The sequence below is a fragment of the Strigops habroptila genome, chromosome 2 (genome assembly GCF_004027225.2).
Source record: "Strigops habroptila isolate Jane chromosome 2, bStrHab1.2.pri, whole genome shotgun sequence".
NCBI classification, from domain to species: Eukaryota; Metazoa; Chordata; class Aves; order Psittaciformes; family Psittacidae; genus Strigops; species Strigops habroptila.
This window is the reverse complement of record NC_044278.2, coordinates 64,807,134-64,823,580: the sequence shown is the minus strand read 5'-3', so window position 1 is coordinate 64,823,580 and position 16,447 is coordinate 64,807,134. Positions and strand designations below refer to the sequence as shown.

At 38.5% G+C, this 16,447-nt stretch overlaps 1 protein-coding gene across 5 annotated transcripts in view; it reads left to right on the top strand.

The window, feature by feature from the left end:
- Positions 1-16,447, top strand: part of MYO16 (myosin XVI) — a 391,786-nt gene that overhangs the window by 353,919 nt on the left and 21,420 nt on the right. For all 5 annotated transcript variants that reach the window (XM_030476550.1, XM_030476548.1, XM_030476549.1 and 2 more), the window contains exon 33: positions 11,442-11,600. In XM_030476550.1, coding sequence (XP_030332410.1) covers positions 11,442-11,600 — 159 coding nt within the window. The remainder of the gene's footprint in view (positions 1-11,441; positions 11,601-16,447) is intronic.

Here is a 16,447-nt window from a genome sequence, read left to right as displayed (position 1 = left end):
CCTCCTCAGATATTTCTAGATATTTCTAGATTTTTCTAGACATTTGGGACTAGAATTTATGAAACCAAATTCAATGCCTTAATAACAAAACCACACTCTCTAGAAGAATGCACAAATATTTTTAATTATTCAACATATAAGACATTCCTTATATAAGGAATATGAAATGTTTAAGCATTTCATAGTAAGTATGTGTGGAGTACAGTCAGAATTTTCTTTAGAAAAGAACGTTAGATTGTTAACATAATATTCATACTGTTCAAATATTTGCCCAATATGTTTGGCATCCATTAACTATATGAATCCCTACTTTACCTACTTCCTAAGTGAGCTACTTCCAAGGCAGGTAGCTACACATATCAGTGAATTATTCCACATTCTCCAGTTTAAGCACTGGAAGTCACAGCGAGATAGTTACAACTGACAAATAATACAGATATTTAGATCACCTAGCTGTGACTAAAGGTTGCCAAATACTGTTTATTGAAATTGGCTCAAACTTTGAAAATAACAGGATTTAATGTGCATGTTTGGGGAGTACTGTCCTCTCAAAGGCAGGTACCCCTTTGATATCTGGCAAATAGTTTCCCTCTATCAGCAGATTAAAGCAAGCTATCGTGCAGCTAACATCCCAACAGTGGATTTCAAATTAAATCCCCACTGGGGGTTCTGAGATGAAATCCCAGTCCCTTATTCTCTAAGCCACTCAGCTTTTCCTCTTAATCAACTTAAGTAAGATAATATTCATATCTGCATCTCATTATACCTACATTATATTGATACAATATAGTAGTTTTACTTTCTTTGTGGCAAAAGCTAACAATTTACAAAACATGAGTAATACTGAAATCTGTGTTTCCACCTATTATCTTTTACCTGTGAATACTGAAGGAATGCTTACATGAGGCATTGGACTTCTGTAACATCTTTCAAGTGAAATTCTCAAAACATTAAAACTTTAATGAATTAAGCTTCACAATACTTCTCAGAAAGAGATTAATATCTGTTTACATAATTGCCTTAATTACCAGAGAGTGAGTGTGACTTTTTGTGACTAAGTTTCAGATTAGATATCTAAACACAGGAGAGTCATCACTCTCTGATTCACTATGGACTACTTGCAGCTCTCAATCTGAATCTCTTGCAGTAGGTGCAGAAAAGTGGGAAGAAGCCAAAGCACTCTAGTAGCAGTTTAATGCAAGTCATAAAAAAAGGCCCATACATAGCTAGCTGTAGATGCCCTATGTAGAAAATTACAAAGGAGGAGACAGAACTGCTGGCAATACAGATTTACATGGTCCGTTTCTGAGAACTGCAGGCATTCCTTTCAAGTTACTGATTCTTCTTTGCTTTATTTTCATTGAGTTGGATTTACTTCATGTTCCCTGCATCCTGTCTGATACTGAAGTACAATAACCACACTGCACTGGTTCAGCTTTGTGCATTTCAAGCCCTTGAATTTTAATAATATCCCAGCTTTAATAGTGACTTCAGTCATTCAAGTAGACATTTACAGGATTATTATTTTCATAACAACTTCTTTTCTTCACCATCTGATGCAATATCATTGTTCCAAATTCAGCAGTGATTTAGGAAGTTGTCTCATTACTGACAGTGTTGTGGGCTTCTTTAAATAGTAAAGTCTTCAGTATTTTTTATTTGTGATCCAAGATGCAGATCCACAAAGGACTTTGTTTAGGAACCACTACATCACTAATTGTAAACCAAAGATACATTAATGTGAGAAATTAGCCATATCTGAGAGAACAAGGAAATTGAATTGTAGCACACTTCCATTCCTGACACCAACCAAGAATATGGCTATTTGGCAGTAAATGTCATTTCACTTGATTTTACAGGACTACAGGCATTTGGAACATAGTGAAATTTGAACATGCATTTTAGTTAAAGTCTCTAATTAAATTCTCAACTTAAGTGAAAAATCTGTTCAGATGCTTTTAACTTATTTACATCCATGTCAGCATTAAATCATCTTTTGCATACAGTCTCAATAGAGAACAATAATTCCATTTCACAGAAAATGTCAAGATTGTGACATTTATTTTTGTTTTGCCCTGGAATAAAAATCAGGCATTCTGAAATTCTATGCAGAAATAAATATTCTTTCATGTCCTGTCTTTCAAAAATGTTTGGGAAGTATTGAAATAGTTTGCCTCAAACATAGTAAAATTTTTCTTACTGGAAATGTTAGCAATTAAATGTGTTGACTTTTTGTTTTCAGACCTAGTTAAGCTCAAGAGTGGCCATTTCAACACTGATTAGGTTGTCATTTAGGGGTATGTCTACACAGCAATCAAAGATGTATATAAACGAACCACATTAGTATTAAACTCACTGGCTCAGGTATCTAAGAGCAATGCAGTTGTGACTGCACAAATTCAGCCCCTCAGTGATGATCCAAAGTTCCTGACAGGACTTGTGCAGCTTGCCATGAAGCTGTATAGACCCATGTGTGTGGATTGTGTTTCACTTCCAGCACTGGCATTTTGTGGGGCTGAATGGAGAACAAGAGAAGATAATTGGAAAGAGACTGGGAAAAAGACTTGGTCATAAACATGAGACCTCATGCCCTCTCTACGCTACTGCACTCTGCTGTTCAGAGGGTAGCAGAGTGTTTGGAAGCAGAACACTGGAACTAGTAGTGGTTTGGGGCGCCTGTGTTCTCCCTGGGCCCACTAGTGAGTGTGAAAGTAAAGCAGCCTTCAAGTTCAGTGCTCTTTTGGCTTTCCACTCTATTTTAAAATTAAAAACATAAAAATTAATTTTATCCTTTGTGTGGTGCAATTAGAAGAAAAAAGAAAGAGAAAAATTAGACCTGAAGTTCTACGTTTTGTTCGTTCTTTTAGCTCTTTCTTTAAGGGCTGGATGCTGACATACTAGTAGTATGTAGTGACAATTTTTAGCCACAGGCTGGCTATATTTGTGCACTGCATGGATGCTTATCACACTGCATCTGTGACAGCCACATGTTCTTTCTTTGAAGTTCACGGAGGTGTCATTGACCATCCATTCAAAATGAACTTAAAAATAAGCTAAAGAAATACCTAAATTCCGTTTTTATTTTAGAAGCTCAATTGGAAAGCAAATTGGGAATTTTGTCCGAGAGGTTTTCCAGAATAGCTGTCCCTTTTTGGTGGACAGGATTACAGTACAGGTGATCAAAAAATATTCCCTTGAGTTGTCCCTCAGGATCTACTCAAACAATGTACGTGCCTAATGAGGTCACTATTCTAAGACTTCTGCATTGCATAATAACAATTATGCATAATAATTCAGGATCTCTCTCATACCAGAGCTGGTATGAGAGAGATCCTGAAAAATCTCTGTAGAAGTATTCTGTGGGAAAAGTAAATAGAACTGATGTTATGCTGTTGGCAGTAGCAAATCCCTGTCTGCTTGTTTGTTTGGTTTTTTTTGTTTGTTTATTCCTACAATATTTGCAACTGTGTTTGAGGGGGAGGAAGGTCGAGACAGTGTCTCATCACATAATTCCTTTCAACAGCAGCTAAAGCCCATCAGTAATGGCTGTTCTGTTACTGAGATACCATACACAAATGTAAACAAACTTAAATGTCTGCTTTCAAAACGAACTGTGGCTTCCACATTAGTGAGAAGAAAACAGTTTAAAATAGGGAATCTATCTTTCTTACCAAATTGCCTTCTCCTTTTCCAGCACACCAGAAGTTTTTTAACCACACAAATACAAGAAGTAGACTCTTTGGTCAACCAATCAACACATATAACAGTAAACAAAACTACTACAAAGTAAAATCAGCTACTTTTTTTCCATGTTAGACTTGAAAAGGTGGGGAACATGGGAACATGGAGGGAAGAAATGCTTCTCCTAAGGCAGGAAATTGTCCCAAGCAGCGCTGCCCTCCTTCTTGTTAGTAATGGACCTCAGAAAGGCCTGCAGAGATCAGTTCCTAGAGTAGATGGGGTGAACAAAAATCCCAGTCTTTGAGACATGTGCCCTGGCTGCACTCTGGCACACTTGCTGCATTAAAAAGTTATTGCTTAGATACTATCAAGCAGGAGAGATGACATCCTGTCCAGAAATTCATCATCCATTACCAATATTTAAGAAGGCTATTTTCTCCACCTTCAGCAGCAGAAATCTTTGTATCATGTTGGGAACAAGCCTAATCTTCTGAACCCTGACTGATTGGTGTCACACTAACACAATGTTCTACAGAGCAGCTCTTTACCTCCAGCAGTGAGTTTTGTCACTTGGTGTTCTTGATGGCCTGCATCTCCTCTCTTTGCTTTCTAGTGTTCCTACAGTTTCCATGAATACAGCTTCCCGGTGCAAAGAAGCAGCAGTCTGGTTTTTTTTTTACTTGCTCCATTGAAGAATGCAGCTTCTGAATTGACTTGTAACATCATCTGATAGCTCCACTTACACAGCTTAGAGAGGAAGATTGCTGGAAGTGACAGTAAAATTCATTGCTGCCTATCCTAGGAGCATTATTGCAGGGGGAAATCCTACACGATTGCTGCTGTAAGGGCAAGCTTTGTGAGGTGAAATAAATCAATGAATAATTATTGCCTCTGACGGCAGGACAGCTACAAGAGTGAGACAGGCAGTACACACTAATAGGCTGGGGAAATCCTGTGTTGACTGTTTTCATCCTGCTTCATTTCTTTCAGCAAATAAGATGCATCTGTTCACCTCCAGCTCTCAGCAGACAAGGTAAATAGTCATGCAACAGCAGGTTGCAGTGTGACTTCATATAGGTGAACTGAACTACTCTGAAGCAATATGCATTTACCCAGTGAAAGGACACCCAAGACAACATATGCTGAGGGTAGCTAGCAAACACCACAGAGAAGGAACGCCGCCACAGTAAGTCAGAGCAAACCAGGAAACACCCAAGTGCAATTGTCAAGGTGCAACAAAACACAGAAGTAAAACAGTGAAGCCAAAATAAAATGGCCTGTTCTTATTTAATCTTCCTCTCCCTTTCCTTCATGAAAAATTATCTGCATAATTTCTGCAGTCACCATCTTTTTTTTTTCCCCCTTCAATTCACAATGTCCACTTACCACAGTAAATGTAGCAAATATTCAGGATTCGCTTCTAGGATCCAGTGTATTGCTGAATGTCCCAAGAAGGAGCGAGAGCACAGATCAGGAATACCTTCTGTCTGCAACGTCTTGTATTTCATGTGCTGGTTAAGAGGATCCATCAATTCTCTCTTCTTCACATATATAATGACAAGCTGATTTGAAGTTACCATTTTTGCTGGATGCCAGCCACAGGTTTCAAGGAAATCAAGCTATTGAGCTTTTAGATTCCATGGCAGCCCAGGTACCAAAGCTTCTCCACCTTTATTACATTGATTTATCTGCCAGAATGTGTACATTTTCCAGATAGTTGCTAATAAAGTGTGAATAGCTGTTGACTCTGATAACTAAAGCCATATATTGATTATTGATTACAGAAAATCATGTTTTCCATGAATGGAGAAATAATGTTTGACATTATCCTAGGATTTATTAAAGACATTAAATGATAAGAGGAACTATTTCCCCCTTTTTTATATGTTTCCTTCCATATTTATGTCTTTTATATTTTTATAGGAGCTGTTCCTTTGTGAAAAAGCTTTTAAGCTTTTTCCATAATGTTTGTGTTTTCTGTTTTATGGGGCTGACATTTTTGTTGACCAGGACAGAGATTGTTTCTACTTTAAGACCTATCTAATACATCCTGCCTAATTTCTGGTACTGAAATTCCTCATTTAGGAAGTCAGCCTTAGCTCTCTGTTTAATTAATTGAAAAGGAATGTGTGCCTTGAAAGAATGGACCAGGTACAAGTCAGATCAGATTGAGAGGGGTGTATGTATGTCTTCCATTTACACTAACGCAAAACTAAGGAGAACCTGCTCGCTCATACAGTCAAGAAGAAACTTCTAAATCAGCTTCAGCAGAAACTGATCAACAGTTCAGTGTCTCACTAGCCCCATCTGTTATGACGTTACTTTTCTTCCATATTCCCCCCCCCCCCCCCGAGATGCACTTAATATTGATCACTCATTTCTGATTTGTGATAACTAGTGTTGTCAAGGTGAAGGGCTATGTCTGGTTTAGTAAATGAGCCACTGCCAGGGAATGTCCTGGGTATGGCAGCTCAATCCTCTGCATAGCCAAAGTGCTAGAGGAGTCTGTGGCATAGGTTGGGACCTGGCAGGCTGGCTTCCTTTTAGACAGATCTGGGCATGGTTCAGGAAATGGCACTGGCCAGGGACTATTCCCAGTAGACACCTTGTGGCAAGAAAGTGCAATAGCATGGACAGAGGTCTCTTACCATTTGCCTCAGGGCCAGAGAACAGTTTTGCTCACATTTGAATAACCAGGATAGGCAAAGCAAGAGGCCCTCTGTATTTACTCTGTATTATGAATCCCTTGGTGCTTTGGCAGTGCCGCACAAAGCATCCAAGGTAAGCATGAATCTAATCCAAAATCCACTGAGAGCAGTGGAGGCCGCCTATGTTATTAATGAGTTTTCAGTCAGACTGTAAATGAGCACTAAATGTTAAAAGGAGAAGTATTTGAAAAAAGAACATTTGGGGACAGATATACGTCATGGGTATACCTACTTTTAAAGAAAGGAGAGCAAAACCAAGGGCTTTGACAGAAAAGAAAAATACAAACCAAGCAGGTGAGTTACTCTTGAGTCTTTAAGAACATACTGATTTTCCATGTCTTGCTGCAAAAAGAGTCCATGGTGATTCCACCAAAATGCTGATACCAGCCATCTACTTATACTTTGCTTTAGACTTTATTAAATAGGCTAAATATATAATTTTCTTACAAAATTAATAGTTTCCCAAAATGTTTCCGTACTGCATCTGAATAGAAGCTATACTGGCGCATTTCATAATTTGATGATAATATTAATTCAGCCAAAATACTACTTATAAAGTAACTATGATGTCTGGGATCCTACATTTTATGTTTGAGAAACAAAGAGCTTTATAATAGGATATTTGGAAGTCATAGCTCAATTAAAAGATTTGAAGTTATTCTTTTTACAAAAAAGTTATATCATGTAGACGTTCAGTGCATCGGGTTTCTTTCAAGAGCGAGATAATGACTGAATAAGGAAAATAAAAAGCAGATCTATTAAATGATTTCCATGATTGCCGTATTCGGACTTTTCTTTCCAAAAGTAAGTGACATTTCAGTCCATCCTATGCCTTACAACTTTGTCATGAGTCTTAAACTCAGTCTCTTCTAGGAGCGCTGAGAATAACAAGCAAATGCGGGTTTCTTGAGCTGCTTCTTTTGCATACTTTTCCTTTTACACTTTTCCAGTAATGTTGATGCAATTAATTATGGATTTGTTGGAATACAGAGTTTGCTTGTAAGGAAATAATTGTTACATTTTGATTTGTCATACTCTGATTAAAAGCACTGTACATGTGATTGCTTCCAGCTAATAACTATGCTGCAGTAGAGGGGCAAATTATGCCCTCAGTCTGAACATCCATACATCCTTGTAGTCCATATATCCTCATTAACTGCAAGATTAGTCAGAGCAGAATTTGACTGAGTCAGAGGTATCTTTTTGGAAAATTCAGTTTGCCAAAATAATAATCCAAATGCTGTTCACTGTTGCAAAGAGTCTGTAGGTTTGCACTTAAAGCTTGTATTCCTTTTATAATCATGAATTCCCAGGCTGGATGACTCTTCAAATAACATTCATTACTAGCTGGAAAGTGTTACGATGCTGTTACTTAAAAAAAAAAAAATTAAAAAATGTTTAAACCTGGTGAAGAATCTATCCATCTGATGAGAACAGCAGAGCACAAGTCTGAACAAAAACCTAATATTCAGCTTGTTGGTGAAGATGCTTAACTGTAGGAACCATAATTTTGTCTTTTCCCCTCTCCTAAAATATTTCTGATAGTTTTAGAAAGTTGATAAGGGATGAGAGAGTAGTGCACATCTGTCTCTGCAGAGACTCACGGCAACAGGGGAAAGTTGTCATCATGTGGAGCTGAGCAGAAGCTGGCTTTGTGCCCTGGCAGCAGAGACGGCCAGCAGCATCTGGGGCTGCAGCAGCAGGAGCACAGACAGGAGCTCAGGCAGGGGCTGTCACCTGTGCCCATCAGGGCAACAAATTACATCAGGCATGAGCTGAAATGAGAGGGGTTCAGGCTGGGTACTGAAACCTTTCCCCCACGAGCACAAGGCAGGGCAGGAGGCAGGCAGAGGGACAGGCTGCCCAGGGAGGTTGGGCAGGCTCCATCCTTGGTAGGGTTCCAAGACCGGCTGGGCAAAGCCCTGAGCAACCTGGCTTGATCCCACTGCTGGCCCTGCTTGGAGCAGCGGTGCACAAGGGATCTCCTGGGGTCCCTTACAAATTATCCAGTAATCCTAGGTAAGTTTCCAGCACTGGGACAGGACACTGGTTACACCTGACTAAAGCATCCTCTTGTTATACTATTTATAGAAAAGATTTTCTTCAGAAACTCACCCAAAGTGCAAAATAAATGAACAGTACTTTTTTGCTAGGGATACACTCTGGTTTCTCCAGGGGTCTCTTTGAAGATAGCCAACATAAGCGGTTATACTTTTTCCATAGACTCACATGAATTGCTCCAGTGAGGAGCTGAAGATGACTATATATAGGAAATTAGCACAAGTACCTTTATATAATCCAGATTATTTGGAAAAAAAAAAAAACAAACCAAAACCCAAAACAACACAAAACAAAACCCAAGACATAGGCTTCTTTCTCACCCCCAAGATTAATTAAGGCACTATGAAATATATTTTCTCTATCTAGTTTTCTATTTAGAAACTAAAGGTGTAAATTTCTTACGACTGAATAAAGCAAATACGATAACAGATTTCTACCGAAATAGCTGTCTCAAAATATGTGCTGCATATCTATCCGTTACTTGTTTCTGCCAGTTTAAGATAATATTTTAGCTCAATAGAAGCTAGCCACAATTATTTGTAGTATTTCATCTTACACGTATAAAGGAGAAAAGATAACCTATTTTTTTCCGAGCCCTCTATGAATGCCATGAAAAGATATCAATGTACCTATGAAACAAAAGGCTTCTGCAAATAGGAATGCAAGAAAAAGTCTTTCTACTTGCACATTCTCAAATGAATTGCAGATGTCAGGCAAATCAATAAATCTTTCAGATATCAAGAAAAATAAGGATCCCAGCCACTTCCCCCAAGACTCTTTATGTAAAAGGTGACACAATAATTATGTAGGTGGATTATGATCTATAGGCAAGTGCACTGACTATTAACATCTAAAAGTGACATTTCCTTTTCAGACAAATTTAATATGAGCTGCAAAGATGCATTTTGCAGTCAACTTGCTTGTACAAAAGCTAAATCAGGCATGCTCTTATAATTGTCCTGTATGGATTTTCCAGCTCAGAGTCTGGTTCTACCACCTCTCCCAAGTCAGTTGCTGTGGGTAGAGCTGGCCTAATTTTTTTAATGCAGAGCACATTTGCCTAAATAGGCAGTTTATGAAACTGCCACTGAAACACTCTAATCACATCTGGCAAAAGATAATGATCAGGGAATGAGGGAGCAAAAAAAACCATTGCAGTGTTTGACAGCATGGAAATGAATTTTTTGACTTTTCAAGACAGCTCTTTTGTTAGAAGAGGAAATGTTAAGAAAGATTCAGAGTTAGATAACTGAAAGCTAAACAAAAATAAGAAAGCCCTTTTCATTGAAATGAACATTTCATGTTAATCAGAATGGATGTATAGGTTTTGTTTCATTAATTCATTTTTTAAATGTTGTTACTTTTTAAACCAGGTGGTATTTTTTTTTCAGTTCAGGCATAAATATGAAAAATTGACCATGTAGTTAACATTAGGTTTGAAAATCTGCAGGCAAAGTATCTGTTCCTGGTGAAAAAATGTTTTTCCTGTTTCCTTGAAAAATGCTCATGTGCTTAAGACTCATAAGAATATTCTATCTCTGAGAGAGCCGAGGATGTCATTGGAAGCATGGACAAACACTGTAATGTTGGTTTTAATAGCTAGTATTTTGACCTCCATTAATTATTGCTGTCATTATGACACAGCTTAAATAGACACAACCAAAATAAAAGAATAGTTGTTTCAGAGCTGTCATGGAAAAAAAAAAATTCCATTTTTGAGTGTTAAATGAGGGCCTCTGCACCCAGGCCAGCCATAATATGTCAGTCCTGCAGCTAAGGTTAGCTCTCAGAGCGGGTAGACAGAGTTAGAAAAACTGAAATGGAGCTAAACAGAGAGAACTGATTTCAGCTTTGTCTTCCATGAAACAAACGTGATTATGGCAAAGAAAAAGTATGCATATGTGTTCATCACTAGATGAAAAGAAACACAGAAAAGAGAGAGAAATCCATCAGACAATGCATAGCCTTGCCAGTGCAGCATTTCATGCAGCTTCATCAGCCCTGCCACACAGGGGTGGAGTGGGGATAGCCAGAGATACCAGAATTGAAGTGGGAGTCCCTCCTACCATCCCCATCTGTTCACGATCTAATCTGCCAGCTCCAAACCTGCCTCTGGCCCCCAAACTCCAGTGGGGAGCACTGCTCTGGCACAGCTGACGGCTAAGCCCTGTTTCTTGTGGTGCACTGGGCTGACAAAGCCAGGCAAGCTCAAAGCCAGCTCCAGGCACTTTGCTGTGAGCTCTTCTGCATAGTTGTGCCATCAGTCAGAGGGTGAAGAAAAGAAAGATTTTGCCCTTCTCTTTGAAGAAATGCCTGTGCATTGTACATCACTCGGGAACTCCTACAGGATCAGACCTCCTCTTGATGTCTTGAAGAAATTTAACTAAAAGGCTATGACATGAAAACCTGGAACTTTATAGAAGATGACAATTGATGGTTGGGGAGTCCTTAGGCAGGGTAAATAATGGCCATAGGGAGGCTCTGCTGAGAGGAATCTTCCTACATATGGTTTCACATCAAAAGCCATTTCGTTTCTTGTAGGAGGAGATAAGAGAAACAAATAAACCCATGTTATAGCTGTTGCTAGTATTAACTAATGCAACTGTGAAAGGCATTGCCGTGATGATCGCAGCGGTTATATGAGCTCCTGTGAAATAGAGTCTAAAATGGAGGCAATACAAACATTTGTTGAGCTTTATTAGCTGATATTTGTGTGAAAAGAAACAGTACAAATGAAATTTTGTTAATGCCTTTCACTTCCATAAACTTTAGATAGCTATAAGTGGAACACTAGCAAAAAAAAAAAACAAACAGAAAAACCCTGAAAAAATCACTGACTTAAACCTTCTACATTTATCACTGGACTTGTGAATTTAGTGATTAATTATATTAATTTGATGAAGTAATTTGTTTTCTCTGTGTTAGTTTTTTCTACTTATATGCGAAAGCCACTAATAGAAAACTGACGAGTTTTTTCTCTGTTTGTGTCAGGTGCTGAAACTAATCTGAACTTGAGGAGCAGGGAAGATCCAAACACATCAGATATTGGATCAGAAACCCAGGATAAAAATGCAAACAACCATGGAACTCAGTCGTCTAATCCACTGTCCAGTTCTGTGACTGCTGAAAATGGAAATTCAGTATCAAATGGTAAGCAGTTTTTAATCCCAAAGCTCTTCTCACATAAAATTGCTGAAATATTTCCTTGAAAGAGCTTTTTAAGATACAGTCAAGTTGGAATCTTCTGAGTGGTGAAATATCTGTGTTTCTGGAACTGGCTTAACTTAGTATGTGTGAACTGATAAGCCCCTCTCCAATAAAAGCTGAATGTGAAGAAAATAAAACAGCCTCTGTTGAGGAATTTGTAATTAGCTGAGCTCCAAGTCTGTAAAAAGCTTGAGGCATGGAGGACTAAGATTTGAGATTTCTGATCCTCTAATCAATACAAATGGGACAGAAAATGGAAAATCAGGGTGTCCATTTGCTACAATGTCCTTACTAGTGAATGACAATTTTTTTTATCATTGCAACAAGATGATCAAAATGGTGCAAGAGCAATGACAGAAAGAATGAAATTTTCTGACGTCCTAAAAACATAAATCCTAAGGATATAACACTGTTGTTACTTTAAAATTTTAATAGAATTTTTCATTTCATATAATGTTTTATATAATGTTTATATAATGTTTAGTTTGGTTTTCTTTAGCTTAATGCTAGGAGTAACACCTTTCTACATCTCTGTGCTATCAATCTTTGACCTTTTTGGCACAAATCTTCCACACCTACCAGAGTTTTTAGTCTGAAAGAAAAAGCTTTTTTGCTATTTCTTGTCCAAACACAAAAAGTAATAATCATAAAACCTGTAATAACCTTTTACGTTAAAATGCTGAAAGCAACAATCCTAAATCAGCCAAAACAGCAGGTCCTCTGTTGGAAGACAAACACAGCAAGGTAAAAGTTTGCTGAAACTTGTTGTCATTTCCAACTAGTACCTAATAGAATGTGGATGAATGAGACATTATGTGAAATGTATCAGTGTATCAGTCATTAAGTGAAATCTTTCAATATGACAACTACAATCATAGAATAGTAGAATGGTTTGGCTTGGAAAGGACCTTGAGATCATCTAGTTCCAACCCCCCTGCCATAGGCAGAGGTGCCCCACGCTGGACCATCATGTTGGCTCTGTCCAACCTGGCCTTGAGCACTGCCAGAAATGGAGCATTTACCACTTCTTTGGGCAATCCATTCCAGTGCCTCACCACCCTTACAGTAAAGTAAGGAAGTTTAGATTATATCTAATCTAAACTTCCCCGTTTAAGTTTGAACCCATTACCCCTTGTCCTACCACTATAGTCCCTAATGAAGAGTCCCTCTCCAGCATCCTTGTAGGCCCCCTTCAGACACTGGAAGGCTGCTATGAGGTCTCCATGCAGCCTTCTCCAGGCTGAACAGCCCCAACTCTCTCAGCCTGTCTTGATACGGAAGGTGCTCCAGCCCTCTTGTCATCCTGGTGGCCCTCCTCTGGACTTGCTCCAACAGCTCCATGTCCTTCTTATGTTGAGGACACCAGAACTGTACACAATACTCCAAGTGAGGTCTCACGAGAGCAGAGTAGCGGGGCAGGATCACCTCCTTAGACCTGCTGGTCACGCTTCTTTTCATGCAGCCCAGTATATGGTTGGCTTTCTTAAATTAGTGAAAGGGAGAAACTCTCCAGATGTCTGAGAGTTCTTTACCCCCAGTGAAGTGTGTCATAGAGGTACTTACACTGTGTAACCCAAGTGAAAATTAAAGTAGGTATTGTGTAGATGAGACAGCCCTGTCGGACCAAAGGAGCATTGTGCTGCATTGTGACTAATGGTCGTACAGGCACGCGCTGTCCTGTTCATCCAGCTCTGCTGGCACACTGCTGCCCGTCGAAGGAAGCCTCTCTGGTTATTCCTGTTCAGTTATAACTGAGGTCCACTGCTTGCATCTGGAAATCCATGTGAATGGATCCACTGTATAGTTTATGCAGATCAGCACAAAGAGTGTGCTGATCTGCAGAATCTATATAAACTATAACTGTGCTGTAAGAATCTCTCTGTTTCACCAAAAGCTCTATGCATTGTTCAGGTAAGGGGATTAATTTTTTCTAACATTAGCTGTTGAGAAGGTAGCCATTCTGACTAAGCAGGTCACCTGTGGGCTACAGTTGGCTATATATTCTCTTGAAACTTACCACCAGATCTAAGCACTTCAGGCAACAAGTTGCAGAATGGGAGAGGTGTCACAGCAGATAACCTGACAGAAATGAGGCATGCCACCATGACACAGGCTACGTGCTGTTGAGCACAGAGCCTTACATCTTGCCTTTCATAGTGATGCATGCCTCTTTCGCACTAGAGAAGCCAGTGTATCAAGTGGACCTGATTAGTAGATCCAGCCCATGTGTGAATGCAGAATCATGGAGGAAGTTAGAAGGTTTGGGAATGATGTGTGACTACAGTTGCAAAGACCCAGAGACTGTGGTGGGTGTGGTGGATGTTGGAGGCCAGGAGGTGGTCACCAGTTCCTGGGTATCAAAGCCTATGAGACTGGAGGTTCTCTGGAACCTCAGAACCTCTTCTAGTGTCCAGTAATTTTGATCTCAATATTTGAGAGATGCAAGCTATTTATCTGAGAACAAGGCAGAAATGGGAAATAGGAAGTATAGGAAAAAGATCAGGGGTTAATTGTGAGATCTTCCTTTGAAGCAATATAGAGAAGGAATTTCAGAGAGTAAGCGATTAAAGGATCAGGTTTACAGTTTGAATCCAGATACTGCTTGGGACAAGGCTGTATTCTTGATTATGTTAAAAAAAAAAATAAAAATGGAGTTAATTTCTTTAACTTAACTCCTCCAGTTAGATTGAATCATATTCCTTGCTATCATTTTCAGTACTACATAGAATTGCAGTAATAATGTTAGCAAGCATAATTTTGGAAAAAAAAAAAAAAAGAAAACCCAAACCTGAAAGCTCTAAATTAGTCTTCTTTTTGGTAACTTGAGAATAGTTGCAAGAAAGCCCAGTACAGATGGTGCAATTTGTGCTTCGGCAGGAACCCCTGATTAACTTATGTTCATGTAGTTCTGCCCCTGCTAAACTGATGCTTCCAACCTTGTGCTGAATTAAGCAAAGTCTTGTTCAGTGCACACCTGTGATATCCTAATATTTACTTAGGTGTATGTAAAGGAAAACTCTCAGAATGTAATCAACTGCTCCATTTATCTTTCCAAACTCCACTAAGCCTCTGCTTGCCATGTCTGTGATGATGTGCTGTTGCTGTACATGAAAACTTCACTTATTTGATAAGACCTCTTATCAAAGCACTTTTCATAGAAATAAGCAGAAAATCATTGATAACCTTATTCTTAGCTCAAGGTTGTCATGGACAGTAGGTCCTAAAATGTATTAATATACTGCAAAAGCAATGTCTTTTTCAAAACATGCTGCTGGCCTAGGAAAATATTTTCATTCATTTGTGGTGGTCTAGAATCATGCAAATATTTTGCAATATATATTTTATTTGAATTAAATAAATAACGCCTACTTTTTATTATTTGAAAAAGAGGGGGAGGTTGGAACTAGATGATCTTAAGGTTCTTTCCAGCCCTGACTATTCTATGATTCTATGATTTGTTTTGTTTTGACAAAAACTGGATTCTTAGAGGGAAATTTATTTCAAGCATTCTGTTTGTCCAAAAATATGTGATTTTGCTGAAAGAGAATTGTAAGTTGGAGGACAATGAATTTAATATAGGTAAGAAAGGAATACATATATTTTACAAACCTAGTATACTGGAGACCTTGGACATCAGACCTTGCTCCAGTACATACCTCATATGTCATGTACCAGCTTCAAAGAGTGATAACTCTTCAAGGAGTGATAACCTCGAAGCAACACATAATTCAAATCATTGAGAGAACAGAGTCAGACTTCCTCTTTGCGCCAGGCAGAAAAGGACTGAAATGCTGGATTCTCATAAGATTTGACCTGGCTTCTGAGTTGCAAGCAGGGATTCCACCTTCTTCACTGCCTGTGTGTCTCCAGAGGGATTTGAGATGATTCAAAGCTGTAGAAAAAGATCCATGTTTATGAATGTTTTACATAAGCTTTATTCAGAATAACAAAAAACCCAGCTGTCCCTAGTTAGAAAGCTGTGGAGAGGCATCATTGTAAGGGGGGAACTAAAATCAGAGTAGAGAGGCCAAAAAGGAATAAGGATTATTCATTCTCTTTAAAATTCTTGTTTTATTTCTCTTACAAAGTCATGTTATTTTATGGGATTGTTCATGCAATCTATATTTTCATGAGTTAAATCAGTAACTGTGTAAGAGTTAATGCTCATTTGTCAAAATAAAAAATTATTAAAACCCCATTTTTAATACAGAAAATAGCATGTTTGAAGGCAAGCATGTTTCACAGTGTGTTTCTGTGCCAGTTTCTTGATTGAACAAGAAACTGAACATGAACATGAAACAGAATTATGTGTTTAGTGCAGTACCTAATCCCATTAGTAGTTTATGATTCATTGCATTTGAACTTTGATTTGTTTCCATATAATTCTGTGTGTGTTGTGTATAATATGTAAAGAGTAGAGCTTGCCTCATTTTTTATATTAGAGTTACATGTCTAGGCCCAGAATCACCTTACCTAGTTTTAGGTTCTACAGAAGGTAGATGTCTAGTCTAATCAAATTCTTCAGATTAGATATTATCCATTTCTAGTTAGTAAATCTCAGGTGATCTACTGAAAACAGTTCAACTTGCATATTTCTTACTAGGATAAATCCTGTTCTCTTGGTGGCTAGCTTTGTTCAGTTGACTGAAGAGGGAGTAGTGGTATGCTGTTTATGGATGCTGTAGTAGCATGAAAATTTTGAATATATGCTATACAAAGCAATACCAAAATTCCTGGGTATCAGACCTACCATGGTGTCTTTCATTCTTGTTTGTGAGGGGCTTAATAAT